Genomic DNA, 17358 nt, shown 5'->3' on the forward strand with positions numbered 1-17358 from the left:
TAGTGATTTATTTAGCTTTTAGGGGTTATTTTGTTGGAGTTCCTATTCAATCCTGTTTTTCCTCCCCTCTATGCTATTTTCTAACCCTAAGCCAGGGCAAAATCCATGGTAGAACCATTTTGCAGAGACTGGTGAGAAAACATGATATTAATTCTTGGCTTTCAGTTTCAAAGGAAAGGCATACAACTGGCATTCAGTTCAGGAAGTCTTACAGAATTGGTTAAACATCTCCTGAATGTGCACATCCCTGTGCACATTCAGATACATTTGACATCCAGCTCTTCTGATAAGGGTTCCTGCTATGCAGAGGAGCAGCCTCTGGAAAAAGGAGTTTGCTGCTCATGGGTGACAGCAGGAAAAGCACTCCTTCACCTCCGTTTTTGTCCTCTCAACAGCACAGCAAGGCATGACCTTACCCCACTTATTTCTATAAAACACTTCACATTTTGTAGTACAATGTGTAAGCAACTGACATCTTCTTTAAGCTCAAAGGAAATGGAGCATTTAATGTAAAAAATAAGCTGTGAATGGTAAAGGATTGATCTTTAGTCTCGCTGCCCCGGGTCCGTTCCCAGCTAGTGAGCAAACATTTGAGCAATCTCACCCTCCATTAACAATAATCTCATCTATACTTATTTTCCTTCATTTTTCTCATCAAGCAAAAAAAAAAAAAATCTCTTACTGAAATGTTTAATTGCTGACAATTAATGCTCTAACACAAGGAGTTCTTACATGTGATCTTGCTCTGGGTACCAGAAATGTCAGTGGGAGATATGTGACTCAGTTTTGCCTGAGTTGTTTTAAAGTATGAACTTGAAGACTCTAGTTACAGTAATTACTATAACATACAGAAGTTAAATTAGCATTTGCTAAATAGGCTATTAGAAAGATCACATGTTGTCATAAGTAGTAAATAGCTAAACACAGCATGTATAAAAAAAGCTAAAAACCTATTTAATCAGAACCAGTGGTAGATTCACAAAAGTACAGATGGTTTGAATTTTAAACTAGGTAAGATTTCATCCCACATTGTGAAGAAAACCTTGGAAAATGGTCTTACTAGTCAACATTTCTATAAGAAATATCAGTCACCTTTCATTGCATTGCAATAAGTAGTTATTATGGTGACACCTTATGGTTTTCTTCTGCATCTTTTTGCCCTGAGATACCAAAAAAGGGATAACCTATTATGCATATTTTGGTCATTTTACACCATGTACTTACTACAATGTGATTAGGGACCTTCATATATGTCTTGTCAAAATCTCCATTATTGACATCCATCAGCTAATGAATGTGACCAACTGAGCAGATTCATCCTTGAGCATGATTCATACTTGATTGAATGCAGCAGCACCACATAATGATATAGGGAACTGAGATAAGAAACTGAATTTCTAGAAGAAAAATCAGGGGCAGCTTAAGAATTCTAGGACATAAATCCTTGAATGTGACTTGTTATCTCTGTCTACTTCTGCAGGTATGAAGAAGTAGACTCCTCTTACCACCGAGTTGTCTTGGCAGTTTATGTAGTTCAGTATTTGTATTCCTTATTTTTATAAGCTCATTTGTCCTTTTCTTAACAATATCAGGTCAAACTGCTATCTGCATAAAAATCTTGCTCTTCAGGGAATGCAGGCTGTAGAGCTGATATTGTTGTATGTGTAAAGTACATATATTAAAACCTGGGATGCTCTCTAATGTCTCTCCATTGCTATTATTCTGCAAGTACCTTTAGTATCTGCAGGTAGTAATTTTTCATGCAGAATTATAATTTTTAAGTTACTAAGCTCCTTTTAAGACTTTGAGAGTGAAAAATCTAGAGTGGGATGTGTTGCTATAAGACTTGGTTTAATAAAGAATGGATTCTCTTTCTATTAACACAATAGCATAATAATAACAACATTGAAACTTCACAAGTATTCCCTATTAATATGATACAAAAATATCTGTTGAAAGAAAGTAATTGTGCAATTCTCAACAACTGTGTGATGCTCATGTCATGTTCCTGTGACATGACCAGACCAGGAAGATCAAAAAGTCACGTACTGATAAACCCAGACAAAGATGCATTCAGCTAAGGTTGCATATTGGAGTTGCTGTTGCACTACTCCAGCTGCCTCTCTCTCCATTTCTAGGGAGAATAATGGCTAAACATAAACATTTTTATTTTCCCTGCTGGGTCCTTCTCCACATGGGCTGTGGGTTCCATTTCTGAACATTTCTTCAGAGTGTCACTGAGCTCACTGACCGCCGGTGGCTTCCGTAATTAAAGTTTTTGAGATAATCTTGACTCAGTTTGCCACCATCCTGCCCAGGAGCTGTTTCCCTGCTGCCTACAAGGGGATGATGGCCAGAGGAAGGCCCTGCTGAAGAATCAGTAGCAGCAGATTCTTCCTCTGCCCACTTGTTAAAGAAGTAACAGCCTTCCTGATATGTCCTTCTCCCAAGAGGATTAGAGTCAGAAACTCCCTGATGTTCTGTGTCCCTGGGAGACAGGGCTGCTGCTGGGTGTAGAAATGGTGACACACATAAATGGCTGATGCTTTGGTCAAGGTCATCATTAGATGCAGGTGAGGCCACAGGTGCACTAGAAGTAGCTTCTTTTCTTGATCTTAGTTTCTGGATTGCAAGATCCTGTTGCTCCTTAGGAAGTTTATCTACCTGCTGTGCTTTCAGAACAAGAGATGCTCCAAGGGTTCCTCGTAGAGCAAAAATAAAGAACCTGATGGGGGAGGAAGGGAATGGATTTTTTAATCAGTGGGCTCATTCCATAATCTACATCACATGTCCCAAATACAGATACTAATTTTCCATTGCTTTACAGACATCTGGTAGACACCTTATAGCTGGCAGATGAAAGTTGACTCCTGGATCTTAACACGTGTTACTATATATTTAGCTTGACCTGTATAGAGTCAATTACATGTGTATATTATCATTTTTTTAGTATTTATAACTACTTTTTTGCTGAAGAGTGAAAAAAATAGAAAAAAAATCTCAAGAGATGCAATATTTTAAAATATGGTAGTTGCATTTATACTGCTAAAACAGGCTAAAGAAGATATCTTAATTTTTATATAAGAGAAAAACAGAAGTTAAAAACCTCAGCTTTTGGATTTTTTCAGAAAGCAGCAACAGAAATGTCCTCCCTGCCCTTTGCAGGACAGAGATCTTATGTAACTAAATGTTGTGTGCTGTGAGATTGCATACATCCTCTCTTCTCTCCATGTCATGTCAGCTTTGTGTGAAAACCAAAGTCTCTTTCAAGGCATCTTTTTATTAGGATGTGACCTTTACATAGGTGGCTTCAACATGTATTTTATAACAAACATGGGTACTCTGTGAAATTGCATTTTGAAAGGTGCCATCCTCACATCCTGCTGCTCATTGTATGTGTATAAACAAGATTTACAAGACTGAAAAGGCTAACAAGCCACAGTACAGAAAGGGCTTCCAAGGCAGTGGATTTCTTGGGCTTGCACAAGCACGAGTGCATAGCTTATTTGCTGTGCTTGTGCTCAGGCTGGTCAATCCCAACACAATCTCAGGTCTGCTCAAGAAGTGAAGATCATGGGAGAGCCCAAGACTTTCTGCTGTGGGACACAATGTCCTGTGTCTTTCCCCTCAGCTGGTTTTCTGTATCTTTTTTGCAAGTTCCAGGTAAACCAGACAGGATGACAGAGGAAGAATTGGAAACTGCATCTCCTGTCCTGTAAACTGCTCTCACTTGCTCCTGCCCTCCCACAGCCCTGCAGGGTGTGAGGCCAGGCAGGGCACAGGCCAAGCCTCCCCCTGGGTGCTGCAGCTCAAACAAAAGGCAGGACTGAGGGGAAGAGCACAGGAGAGCAAATATTAAAAATAACAAAACCTTTTAGAAGGAACCCAGAACCTCCAGACACCAAGTGAGGAGATAAGGAGCAGGCAGCACAGTGCAATGGACCATGGAATGGAAGCTAAAATGTAGAGCATTTCAGCAGAGGGTGGTTTCACCACTGCTGTGATCTGCTGGCACAGCTCAGTTGGAGTAGAAACAGGACCTGGATATTCTGCAGCTGATGGACTGTGCAGAAAATAATCTGGGGTACCAATACAAAGGAACAGCAGTTGTCCAGATTTAAAGATATGGATATATAACCCTTAACCTCAGTAACCTGCTGTGGCAGCAAGAAGTGTGCTAAATTCCCAAGATGGAGACACGAGCTCTCTAACCACGTGCTTGATGCAGCTCTCAGTAGAAAGCTCAGAGTCAAAACTGCCACTGTGAATGAGGGCTGATAGGAAAACAAAAGTCATGCAGGAGCAAAACAGACTGGAAAAGGATGCCCTGCCCAGAAGACATGAGACCTTACTGAATTGTGTTGTTTATTCTGATCTGAACTTATATAACAAAATCACAAGAGCATCTCAACTCAAATGGGAAAATAATAATAGTTTGAAGAAAAACACCATCTATTCTTGAAAAGTTCCTTTTCAGTCAAAGTTAAGGCTCGGATTCTAATGCCTTAAGCACTTACAAAATCAGATGCTAAAAATATTGTCCTGAATTTTGTAATACCAGTGTGCTGTATTACTTCATGGGAATTAGGATGAGAGGGAAACTAGCAAGATAGTCAAACCAACCCACTTCTTTCAATGTCCAAGCAAATAACTCTCAAACATATAAGAGTATTTCAAAGATTTGTTTATAATCTTGATCTGCTCAACAACATTGAGGTTATGACAGTGAATAATTAGGTAACAGATCTGTACTGGTAAGTTTTGATGCACCCCAAAAAGAAAGGTTTTCCTGATGGGAAAAGTAGAAGATATATAGTGACTGATCTAGGGTTATATAAGTGAGTAAATGAATGGTTCATGAACTGGAAGGTTGAACTCAGGCATCTGACTTCCACTCTGATCAATTATCCCTGTGCAGCACGTGTCTGACACATCACATATCTGTTCACATCACTATTGTTTCTGCACTCCCATGTCTGCAAACCCACAAAAGGAAAAGAGGAGAACATTCAAACCTTGGTAAGAGCGCCATGGCAGGGGTGATGAGGCACAATAAATAGAAGATGGGGTCCTTGAGCTGCCTCTCCATAATCCAGTAGGGGTTGGTAGGGGGGTTGCAGAGCAGGCAGGCAGCGTTGTAGATGAGGGAGAAGATGAGGTAAAAAGCCACACTGCAGATCATTGTCACCAGCTGCAGCACGGTCTGCAAGCAGAGTGATGCCAGTGAGACCCTGACTGGGTGTAAGACAGGAGGGGACAAAGACAGCTGGGAAGAGTGCATCTAACAGTGCATTTTACTGAAATCTGCAGTAGGAGAAACAGCCAGAAAGCAATTTAGAAAACAGCAGTGAATACAGTTCTCCAAGTAACACATCTTCATATATTGAAGTATGCAAGTATTTTGTACTGTCCTATCCAAAGGCGTGATAGAAACAAATTCTGTCATTGTGCACATGAAGGTATTAACCTGGGGCTACTAAAATATTCTGGCACTTTGTGAAATCTTAGTGTACCTGTTACTTACTTCATGTGACCCGGAATTCAGGTAAATGACTCTGAAAGAGAATTCTACGCCTACACAAGATGCAAGATGCAGCATTCACAACCCCACCCCCCCCCCCCCCCCCCCCCCCCCAGTGCTGTGAACAGGACAGGTCAAATACATACCCATGTTTTCATTTCTAGAGCCTGGTGCAAGAGAATGGTCAGGAGGGAGATGGTGTTGATGGGGTTTCCAAAGGAAAACACATCTATGTCAGAGTCTTTGTACGTCTGCAAAACAGGCAGAGAGACTCTGGTGAACCCTGATTATTCAGAACTGAATTTACTACTTCTGAGGAGGACACGAGAGTGAGAATATTAATTAGCCTGTTACTTACCAAGTAGGGGACAAAGAAGCAAATGAGGCTTTGATAGAAGGCATCCAACATTGTAATACTGAAAGCTGACAAGTTGTATATCTGCAGGAGTTTACAGATAACAGTCATTATGATGGGATATACATCTCTAGGCTGTCCTGCAAACATAATTGCTGTCTGTTTTTCTTCCATTCAGACTATTAATTATTGCTAACTGGTCTCCTTCCATGAATAAATACCTCCTGAGCAGCTGATTAAACCAAAGGCTTATCTCTAAACAGGCATTTTATCTGTGTTAAGTAAAGATAGACCTTAGGAACATTACCAAGTCTACCAAGAGTATTAAAAGCTGAATTTTGCCAATATCACATCCCTTCCCAAGTGATCTTATTCCTCAAATTCTTTATCCAAGCTCCTTCTAGAGTTATAAAATTGGTCAAAAATCCTTTCTTCTAACGCAACACTTAGTTTGTGCCATTTCACTTTGACTATTTGCCACATTTAAATGTATCTAGTGACCTGTGGTGTCACAGCTCCCATGGAGCAGAATGCATTACTGGAGAGACAGAAGATTGACAGAAGAATGTTGAAACGACAGAATGTTGTTTCAACATTCGAAGTAAGTCTAAACTCTTTTCTTCCTTCCCTCATTCCTAAACAAAAGAAACCTGTGGTCCTTTGGATTATCAAGCAGTTATTTCAGCAGTCATGACTTACCTCTGAATTTTGTCCATTCTTGTACAGCTCGGGCAGACGTAGGAGCGTTTCTGCAGAAACATCTTTGTCAAGGGCTCCAAAGAGAAGAGGGGGCACTGAGGTGAAGAAGAGGTTGAAAAAAATCATCTGCCAGTAATCTACCATGGTGCTGCCTGAGAAGCCACAGAAGAACTGGTACCAGAAGAGTAGGTTGACGTAGCACTGGGGAGAAGCAAGAACAAACACAGAGTTCCACCTGTGGTGTTTACTGAGACACTGGTAATTAACAGAGCCTCCTGAGAGGACAGGATTTTGGCTAAAGGCACTGCACTTCATTCCACAGAGCAATATACCTTAAGGGTCTCTTTCACAGTGATCCACTGTGATACAGCTTTTTAAAAGCCATTATGGTTCTTTGAGAATATATCAAAGAATAACTAAGTAAACTGTTTACAGCCCTGAGCACCAGATTTCAGAATCCTTTTAGAATCTTGTTGTCCATGTGGAATCAAAGGCATGCTGCTCCCTGATGCTATGGGGGAGATTAAAGAACAGCAGCATCCTAGTCTGGAGAACTATTTCACATTGCAAATAAATAGCCTTTGAACTCTAAAAGGATATCAAAAAAAGCAAAGTGTTCATTTCCACTGCAAATTTTGACAGTACTAAGAAGTAATCCTTATTGAAAATTATTACAAACTTCACAAAAAACCAGATGCCTTGAATTCCAGGTAAAAAGCCTTTCATGCTCGGAGTGTATTTCATGTCAGATGGACTTGTTTTCCCAGTCTTTTAAAAACTGAATTACTTCATTTTTTCCACTTTATATCATACTTCAATGCATAAATCATTTGCATACACATTAAATTTTTAATAAAAATGACAGATATTAGGGCATCATTACTTGCAAGTGGTTCCTATAAAAATTCAGAGGTTTCAAGGCAGGCAATTCTTAGTGCACACTCATCTACATTCGAGCGCTAATAATCTGATCTCCCTTATGCAAATTTTATTTTGAGGCTCATGGGTATTATTAATAAAGTTTCTTGTGCTACCATATAAAGTTACTAAACCTTGAGTCCTTTTTCCCTCTGGAATAATTCTATTTCAAAATATATTTGGAGCCTGTATTTTTCTCAATGCTCTGTGCAGCACCTTGCTAAGAAGGAAGGGACATACTATAAACTTGCAAAGTGAAGAAACATGAACTGTAGCTTCATAAAAAGTAAGAGTATAACCTGCAAAAACCAAAAAAAGCACAACCAAGAAAACCCTCAGACTTGGAATTAACCTTTGCTGGGATGAAAACTTAATAGTTTTAATCATCTTACCACATTTTTGTAGAAAAAGTAAATCACCATCTTTGCCAGGCGAGCATAGCACCAATGTCCATGGACAAGAAGGAGCTTTTTGAGATGCTTAAATCGGGATATTGCAAAGTCACTGGCCATCACAGCCTTGGGGAAAAGGAATAGAAGGTCATTTACAGAACATGTTATGTAATGAAATTTGATCACAGACATTGAAGTAATTTCCTACTGTTGAATATTGCAAAAGAAACAAACCAACAAACTGACCCTCAAGAACATAGTTGGAACTTTCTATCTCTGCAAAGCTCTCCAGTGAAGGAGAATGAGGAAGGGGGATGTGTGGGAAAGGACACAGGGCAGAAGACTGTGGAAGAGAATCCACAAAACCTGGAAACCTGCAAATGCAGCCGCTGAGAAGATTCAGAAACCAGGTGCTCACCTAACACTGGGCAGACATCTGTTAATTTTCCAGTCTCATGAGCAAACACAGGTTTGTCCTCATATGATAATTTTTTGGCTCAAAATGCTTTTTTTTTTTTTTCTTTTTTTTTTTGCAGCTCGACCCATAATTACAAACTGAATATTAATTTATCATTCTAACTTACATTTTTAAAATGACACTTGACAGTGTAGGGCTGCTATGAAGCTTATTAAGCCTAAAGGGACTACCTGACAAAAGAGGAAAGAAACTGAGAGGTACCTGCATGCCTTCTTGGCCAGATATTCCAATTCCAATATCAGCTGCTTGAATCATACTCACGTCGTTTGCACCATCCCCTAGAGTGGGAAGACAGGAGGGAGCAATAACAATGCAAGAAAGGGTGCCTGCATCAGAAGAAGGAAATAATCTCAGCTATGCTGAGATTTCAAATATTCTGTACCACCATGCAGCTCGATCAGGGGAACTGATGCGTGGCATCAAGCAGAACATCAAGGCTCTGGTCTTGGTCTCCCTCCTTCCCTGGCTCCACCAGAGGAAAATTCAGCACTGGGAGCAGCTGGATGGTGACACAGCAACCCCCACACCATTTACATCAGCATCATTTTGTGTTTCTGCTTGGCCAAATCCATATGCTCAGGAACATGTTTTGCAACACCCTATTTCACTGAATTCTCTGAATCTATGACAAATTTGATTGCAGATGACAACGTAACAAGCCAGTTTCAAGAATTATTTTGCTCATTTCAGCTTGCAGCAATATGTTAAATATGTAACCAAATTTCCAGGGAAAGAACAGCCATGCTTATTTCTTTCAATATGGAGATTGTAAATTAGGTTAGTTGGTAAAGTAAATGAAGCAGAAGGTTGAAAGCTTATGGTTTGAACTGTAATGCAAAGTAATATTTCAAAAATACAATAGACTTCCTTTTTTGTTTTGTCCACAGAGGTGTTTTGTTTAGTTTGGAGTCATCTAAATCAATTCACCAGGGATTTTAGTGGTATCACTTACCAAAAGTGTGGAAGGAAACTCAAAGCATTTCAAAATATTTGGAGGTAAAAGGCAAGTGAGTCAGTGCTTAATACCACTCTGGAGATAATTCTATTTTCCCCAGGGAAAATGTGACAGGAAAAGGGCTTTATGGAAAGATAAAATAGTGACTAATGATGAGTGATTTCCAGGCCCAAAACAAGGGCGTTTTGGAGATAATATGTCCATGTGTTTGTACTGATGTATATGAAAGGGACTGCTGGGAATGCCTTCATCCTGTTTAAAGGGGGGCAGATTTGCTTTGTGAAAGCTGAAGCAGGACTTTCACATGCGTTTTGATCGGGAAAGATTAATCAACGCTGTTTCCTCACTGCATCCACCTGAGGCACAAAACTCTGCCCCGTACAATACATCCCCCACACTTCTCTCCAAGAAAGACCCCTCTTCCCGTGTCCCCTGTGGGATGCAGAGCGGAGGTACCTATGGAGAGGGTCATGGCTTTCAGCCGCCCCCGCACCAGCTTGACCACCATGCTCTTCTGCAGCGGTGTGCAGCGGCAGCAGAGCACGGAGCGGCAGTGCCGCGCCAGCTCCAGCAGCTTCTCCTCCAGCCCTCCCTGCAGGATGGTGGTCAGCGTCCGCCCATCCAGCACCAGCCCAAACTCGGGGCTGGGGGCCTCGGGGGCTGGCAAGGATGTGGGGATGATGCCAAAAAACTTCCTCCGCGGTTTGTCGCACTCGAAATTCTTCTTCACCTCTTCCAGGGTTAAATTCAAGAGAGATTCACAAGTTTCCTGTGGGAAAACAGACATGGTTCTAGAAATAGTTATCTCCATCTCCCTCTACAGCACGGCACCTTGCCAAATGTGTGCTTGTATAATCATGCCAGCGGGTTTAAGCCTATCAGATAAACATGAGGGGAAATTTACTGAGAAATGCACTGGTTCATCTGATTGGAGATTATTTCAATATGACACCATCCAATCCCTCAGTGAAAACAGTGCACATTTTATCAGCCAGTTAACTGAGGTAAGGAATTATTCTAAAAGAAAATATATTCTTTACATCAGGAAGGCATGTATGGATTTATGCTGAGAGTTCAGAAATTAAAAAGGAAATATTTTCTTTCAAGGAGATTAAAAAATCTAGTTCTGATATGAATGATGTGAGATATTGCAGCATTGGCTTACACAAAAAACAAACTGTGCAAGAGAAACAAGAGGTCCACATTTTCAAAATTACCCAGTAACTTTCAGAGTTAGGCCTTTTCTAAATCACATATCAGGCGTGTGTCTAAATTAAAAACAGAAATAAAACTTCATATTTTCAAGCACTGTGCCTCAAAAACAAAGTCCTGCTGTCTTAGCAAATCTGCTTCATGTTGGATCAAGCCCCCTTTTAGATACCAACAACTGGAATTGACTTAGTACTAGATAGAAACAGATTTAAGGGGAAAACTCTCACCTCTCCCATCCAGATCTCCTAAATTGGCATGTCACTATCAGAGAAAATTCAAAATGATATCAAAGTTATTTTGCTCCCTCTTAGTAAAGTCCTCCTTCTGTGGCATGGCCCTGAATATCTGAGGAGCTAATTGCTCCTCTTTCTGCTTTTTCTGTCAGTTTTATTGAGTGATGATTCAGTTCTATAATGTTATTTTCACTTTATGTAGCATACGGTACATGTGTAGGATGTTTGCAAGATTTAAATTACACTTAAGTGGGAGGTTCTGGAATCAAATGTACCTCTGACATCTAATAAAAACCTGCACCTAGCATGAACACTTAAAACCCCTAAAAATATTGAAGAAACGTAATTTTTCTGTGAACAAACCAAAAACAGTAGTGGAAATTCCTGGTTTGCCTTGACTTGCCTTTTAAAACAAATCTGCCAAGCTACCTAATCATGTTGCATCTTCTTGGAAGATATTTCCTTTTCAGTGTTTGAATAATCTGCTGGGCTCAGGGGTAAGGAGAGACCCTTCCCACTGACACCACTTCAAGACCTAAGTTTGGCAAAATTAACTGGTTAAATGCTTTGTATGTATTACTTGTGTCCCTCACTGCTGCTATTGGGAGCCTCTTTCAGAAGTTTGTCTTTGGTTTAATTTTGAAAGGGAGGGAAGAACTAAATCTTATTGTGGAGAAACTCCAGTGTCCCCTGAACCATGGGGATTCCCAAAGTCCCCATGTGTATGCAGGTTGCTTCTGAGCCTGGAACCACAGGGGCTGCTGTGGGCAAGTGCCCATGCTGGCATTTCTGGGAGCCAGGGTGGTCCTGCCTGTGGCATCTCTGCTCTGGCACAGGTCACTGTCTAATTTCCATCCTAAATACATTCATTCTGCTTCCTGTTAAAGCAGATCTGTGTTTCAAATGGAATTACACCTTGGAATGTTTTCTGTGCCTGATCCCACATAATCTTTTTGTGTTTCTCTATTTCCATGACTTTGAAAGAGACAGATATTTGCACGGGGTTTTTTCTCGTTTGGAGAGCTACTAGCTGCAGACAAAAGCAGTTAGAAACCAGGCCACTCACTGCTCCATGCAACTGCCTACAACAAGGAAAACAGCCAGTATTTAACAGTGGTTACTTAATCCTCACAATAGCTTTATTGAGAAAAGCAAACTTGTATGGGTAACCCTGGTTCTCTGGGGAGACAAGCTGAGGCAACTCAGATGGGTAACTTGTCTGGTCACACAGGGAAGCCCTGCCTGCCCTCCACAGCCTCGTGCCAGCCCTTGGAAGAGCTGAGCTCACTGTGCCTCCTGCTCCTTATGCTATTTGGGGTTTTTTGACTGTTGTTTAGTGAGGTCTAAGGCAACGGAATGCCAAACTGCAAGACACAAAGAAAAGGTAAGATAGCAAATTCTGTGCCTTTTGTCTTTCTTTACTCACCTTATTTTCAGTGTTAATGGTGAAGACTGTGTCCCTTTGGTTCAGAAGCTTGCAGGAGTATGCAATGTTAACTGCTGTCTCCTGTTTGTCTCCTGTCAACACCCAAATTTTTATCCCAGCTTCCCTGAGAGATACAATAGTGTCAGGTACTCCATCTTGCAGGCGATCCTCAATCCCTGTTGCTCCTGGGCAAAGAGGAAAAGAAGAGAAATAATTTTCTTTTTCTTGAAAGTTAAGTTGCTATTTTCTTGTTTAAAAAAAGCTCTTTGCTTTCCAATCACGCTCCCGAGCTTATTGAGAATTGAACCAAGGTTTTGTCCAACAAATAAACATGCCGACACATGATCTGCATTTGGATTAAGGTCTGAATGTGTCAACAATCAAGTTCTGTCTCTTCATTTTGCTCATTGCAAGAACAATGCGTTTCATTTCTTCCTAATAATCCAGAATGACAATGTGCTGGCAGAGGAATCACAGCATATGAATTTTAAAAATACTGCATTAAGTCCCATCAAAGCAACCAGAAAAGATGAACTTTGACTGTTTAAATGGATGCTGTCCCTGTTGTCAAGCCAGATGCTTCAGCCATCAAAGGCAGAAGAAACAGTACAGTACATTTTCTTTTTGAACATGCACGAACTTAGAAGCAGATGCCAACATTCATCCTGATGATGCTGGGAAATGACCATCTGAATGTTACAGTACTCCTTATCCCTTCCACTAGAGGTCAGTTTGAAGATGCTGTAACTGTGGTACACTAAAGATAGATATTGATTTAGGCTAAGGGAACACTTTTTGCAAATTAAAGTGTGAAAGCACATAGAGCCTTAGTAATTGGCAAAGGTAACAGACTCTGACAGGATCTACATTACCTCTTATGTGGCCTGCTTATGGCATTTACCATTATTACTCTAAATTTTTAAATCACTGTAGAGATTATGAGAAGCCATAATATAAGCGATTGCTTGCAATCACAGAAATTCACAAATTGCAGTCGGAGAAAAATGAGGCAGACAGCTTCAAAAATCCAAGTTGTAGAGAACAAAATGTTTGCAAACAAAATAGAACAGAAAGCACTGCAGTGTTCCATAATTTAACAGAATGATGTTGTTCGATATGACTCTGATGAATGATGCAGAAATGTCAATCAATGTAAGTTTTGATGCTAAATATCTTTTTTACAAAGTGCACAAAGCAAGCACAACAATGCAACAACGGCAGGAACTCAGCAGCAAAACACCTACATGTTCAAGTTACTGGATTTTATAATACAGTTCAATTACCAAAATTCCCTCAGAATTCATGCTCAAAACTGAAGTTAATTTATAGTATTTTATAAGTTTATCTAAGGATATGCATGATTGAATTGTGGGAACTTCATTATCTACTATGTCAGCTGAGCCACAGTAACATGCAGCTGATGTGCATGTTCTTTGCTTGGGGCACACAATAGCTTCAAGTAACTTTGAAAAAGTTACTGCTGCCCAAAATGCACCAGAACTTGTACAGACACTGTCATTGGATTTTATCTCCCTAGCCTGGAGATTTCCAAACCACAGAGGAAGTGTTTTAGATATAAATTAGTGTAAGCTGTTGTCTGCCATACTGCCAAGACTATCACGAGAGAGCAAGTGATAATTCACACAATGGCAATTCTTATTTTACCTACCCAGCAGGGTGAGTTTGGTCTCCAGATGCTGTGCTGTCTCTATTAACAGCTCCTCTCTGTTGTCAATTGCAGCTTCTGCCTCCCGACGAAAATTGGCCCATTTTTGAAAGTCATCTTCATTCAAGACCTGCGTAACACAATTTAAACTGTTTATTTGAAATTTAAATAAGAGAGGAATGCCAACATTCTGGATCGCAGAGACTTAACTCGTATCCAAACTGGTAAAGTACTGTGTCATCTTTAAAATAATGCAGACTTTTCCAAGAGAAAACTGCAAGAACAAGTAATTTGTACAAATGACCTACAGCTGAGACTCAATAATATGACGTAGAGAAACTCTTGCTCACACAACTCTTCCTTAGCTGAGAGCACACGGTTTCTGAGGGCTGATCTACATGTCTCCAGAGCTTGGAGACATGTAGATCAGCCTACAAATGACCTATTTGTTGCACAGTGACAACTTCTGTATGAAAGTATGACACTAAAATTCACTAATTCAGGCTGAGAGCAAGGTTTTTGAAAGTTGAATGCCAAGCAAAAGAGAAAAAGGTTGGCTGCTCTGCAGACTCTGTTTCTTGCTTGGAAGCACTGTAGAGTAGGTCAGCTGGAGTTACTATAGGAGAAATAAAAATAAATGTTTTGAGACTGACTAAAAATCCCTCATTTGGTCACATTGAAGAAAGAGAGGAAAAAAAGGCTCCAGACAAGGCAAAGAGAGGGACAAAGAGATGGGCTATATCTGGCTGGTTGTCTGAAGCAAGCAGAAGAATAACCACTATATTTTTCTAGCAATTCTGTTGACATGTACGGATCCTGGTTCTCTCCCACCTTCTTAGCCATGCACAGGGTTCTCAGTCCATCATGGGCATAGTAGTCCAGATGCTTCTGTGTTCTTTCCTTTATTCTTTTCAGTCTCTTGTCTGAGCTAATGTCACCTGTGAAACACAAGGAAAAGATTCCATATTTTAAGTACAGATAATTTTCAATCTAATGGCCTCAGATTAAAAAAAAGTGGGCATTGGAGAAAAGTAGATTCCATTACAATAGCAAGTTCTTGAAAAGCTCAAAAGTATTGGCTGTGAAGAAGCTGAAATCTTTCTAAAAACTCCTGTTTCCTTTAAGATAACATTACTTGTGTTTTTTAAAATTAATATTATAGCACTCTTGCTGACAACCTGAAAAACAATGGTTGGACCCTTATGACAGCATTATTGCAGAGTACACAATCCCCATGGGTTAGTATTATCAGTGAATTTTAATTATCCCATTTCATATTCTAAGCACTTCTGAACTTGAATAAATATCTCAGTTCTGATCTGCAAGGATAATACTAGCCAAAGCTTATTCTTTCCTTATACTCCTAATATCTTGATATAATATTTTATGCAGAAAAGACTAGAGCACACTTCTTGTTAGGAGACACAACAGAAAAAGCTCCCTGGCTAATTACCATTGGAGGAGCTGTCCAGCAGGTCCATTATTACAGAGTCAGCACCTTTTGTGTAGACCACAATCTCCTTGGTTAGAGGGTGTCTCACCACCACAGACATCCTTTTCCTGACTGAGTCAAACTCCAGGGTGTAGAGGATATCAAAGGTCAGGAGTGTGCCCTGAGGGAGCTGCACCATGACCTGCTCGGGCGTCCGCGACACGAGGACGAAGCCGTAGGCCTGGGCAGCATAGACCAGAGCTGCCTCGTCCGGGCTCTCAGCCTCATAACAAAACTCTGCTGGCAGAGAAGTGTTGCTTGCAGACCCAAAAACTTCATCCAAGGAAGCAGTACCAATCTCCGTGCTGGCCTTGTCCTGGAGTTCCTGGCCTCCAGTGCTGGCAGAGCTGTCGTTTTCATTGTCACAGCCCTCCAGCACAGCAAGGGGCTCCTCGGTGTTCTTTGCGCTGAAGCTGGCACCAAGTTGTGAGCTAGACTGAGATGATGAAAAAGATTGACTGAGGCTTGCTAATTTTAGCCTTTGAAATAGCTGATGAATCTTCTCCAGGGTGATTCCTGAAGGTTTTATTGGTGGTGGGATTGTGACCTAGAAAAAGGAAAAAAACCAAAGGTTAAAAATAAATCAATGTGAACTTTAAGAGCCCGCTCAAAACCTCTCTCTACTTTTCTGCATCTAAATGACAATAACTGCAACTTTCCCTGTTCCCCTCTCCTGCCATTTAACTGTGGTGGAAGGATTTACTACAGAAGTCATTTGAGAGATGGCATCCAAATTTGATGGTGATTTGTATCTCTGCTTCAGAAGCAAAGATGTAATGAAGCCCTTGTAGTTCTGTCAATTGCCAGGAAACCCAGTCTGTTCAACAAACTTACAGCATACATAATACAAAATCTAAAAGAAAAAGTGCAGATCTTGTGGTAGCCTTAGCTATTTATCAAACACAAAACAAGCTAGGAAGGGATACACAGGCATGGAACAGTAGATGTTACAGAAAATATAAAGGAACTAGAGGACAACTGTCAAACAAACCATTTTCCACCACTTCAGTTTTCACTGGACTCTACGTTGTTAAATGGAAGCATGGCCCATTTTCCTCATGTATTTAAAGTTAGATTACCCTTTGTCTTGGCTCAGTAGCTGTGGAGACCAGAACTGTGTTGCAAATGGCAAGAGCAAGAAAAAAGTCAGTAAAGGACGTGGAAGTCTTCATGTGTATGAAAGGAGAAAAGCTCTCAGTCTGGAGGGCAGCTTCTCGCACTCGCCGCAGCAGCCTGCTGTCAGGAGTCACATACTTTTCCTGGAAGAGAAATTACTCAGGATAATTTTCATTTTCCCTTGTCCTCAAGGAATAACTGGCAACTTCACAGACTTCTTGAATTTAGACCTAGAAAATGCCTTTTGTACTTAACATCTATGGAAAGATGATGTCTTTCAAAAAGCTGCATAAGTAGATAATTAGAAGGAAATGCATCTTCAAAATGAAGATGATCTTAGAATTTTATTTCTTTTGAAATCTACTAAAAATCAGAAAATGCACTACTGGGCATTTCTCTTCAGCAGCAACTTTCTGAACTCGAAAGTTTTCTCTGGAAAAACTGAAAATTGACAGGCTAATTGTGGCATCAGAGACAGGTTTTAAAAACAAAACAATAAAAAAATCAGCATTTATCAGAACAATTTTTCGCATCTTCTTTTTCACATTAAGTGAAAACACCGCTGACCTGAATTTTCAGCCTGAACATATATTAAAAACCCTAACCAAGCAAAAAAGAAAACTGAAAAAAACAGCACTAATGATGACAATAATTTAAATTTGCCACCTTTTCAATGTTGGCAATTTTGTTATTGAAAATGCCAATATAAAATGGCTAGTGCCATTCAGTTTTAAGGTTTCCTCATTAACTTGATAACATTTCTTCTACTTGATGGCATGAAAACCTGATGACCACGGGACAATGAAAATCTTTGTTAAATGTTTCTAATAGCAAGGCACTTTTATTGGAACTATTAAATCTAGAAGGAAATGTACTGTCACTCCCTTAATTCATA

At 40.2% G+C, this 17358-nt stretch overlaps 1 protein-coding gene across 2 annotated transcripts in view; it reads right to left on the reverse strand.

The window, feature by feature from the left end:
- Window positions 1–250: 250 nt before the first annotated feature.
- ATP10B (ATPase phospholipid transporting 10B (putative)) overlaps window positions 251–17358 on the reverse strand; it is a 45989-nt gene continuing 28881 nt past the window's right edge. The window contains exons 9-21 of one of the 2 annotated variants that reach the window (XM_059859955.1): window positions 16427–16606; window positions 15309–15894; window positions 14687–14793; window positions 13859–13985; window positions 12190–12374; window positions 9775–10087; window positions 8565–8641; window positions 7886–8011; window positions 6576–6776; window positions 5880–5960; window positions 5668–5772; window positions 5016–5203; window positions 251–2725 (exon numbers count right to left, since the gene is read on the reverse strand). In XM_059859955.1, coding sequence (XP_059715938.1) covers window positions 2227–2725; window positions 5016–5203; window positions 5668–5772; window positions 5880–5960; window positions 6576–6776; window positions 7886–8011; window positions 8565–8641; window positions 9775–10087; window positions 12190–12374; window positions 13859–13985; window positions 14687–14793; window positions 15309–15894; window positions 16427–16606 — 2775 coding nt within the window. In that variant the 3' untranslated portion in view covers window positions 251–2226. The remainder of the gene's footprint in view (window positions 2726–5015; window positions 5204–5667; window positions 5773–5879; window positions 5961–6575; window positions 6777–7885; window positions 8012–8564; window positions 8642–9774; window positions 10088–12189; window positions 12375–13858; window positions 13986–14686; window positions 14794–15308; window positions 15895–16426; window positions 16607–17358) is intronic. The other variant, XM_059859956.1, reaches the window with a different exon arrangement.

The sequence above is a fragment of the Haemorhous mexicanus genome, chromosome 15 (assembly GCF_027477595.1).
Source record: "Haemorhous mexicanus isolate bHaeMex1 chromosome 15, bHaeMex1.pri, whole genome shotgun sequence".
Lineage (NCBI taxonomy): Eukaryota > Metazoa > Chordata > Aves > Passeriformes > Fringillidae > Haemorhous > Haemorhous mexicanus.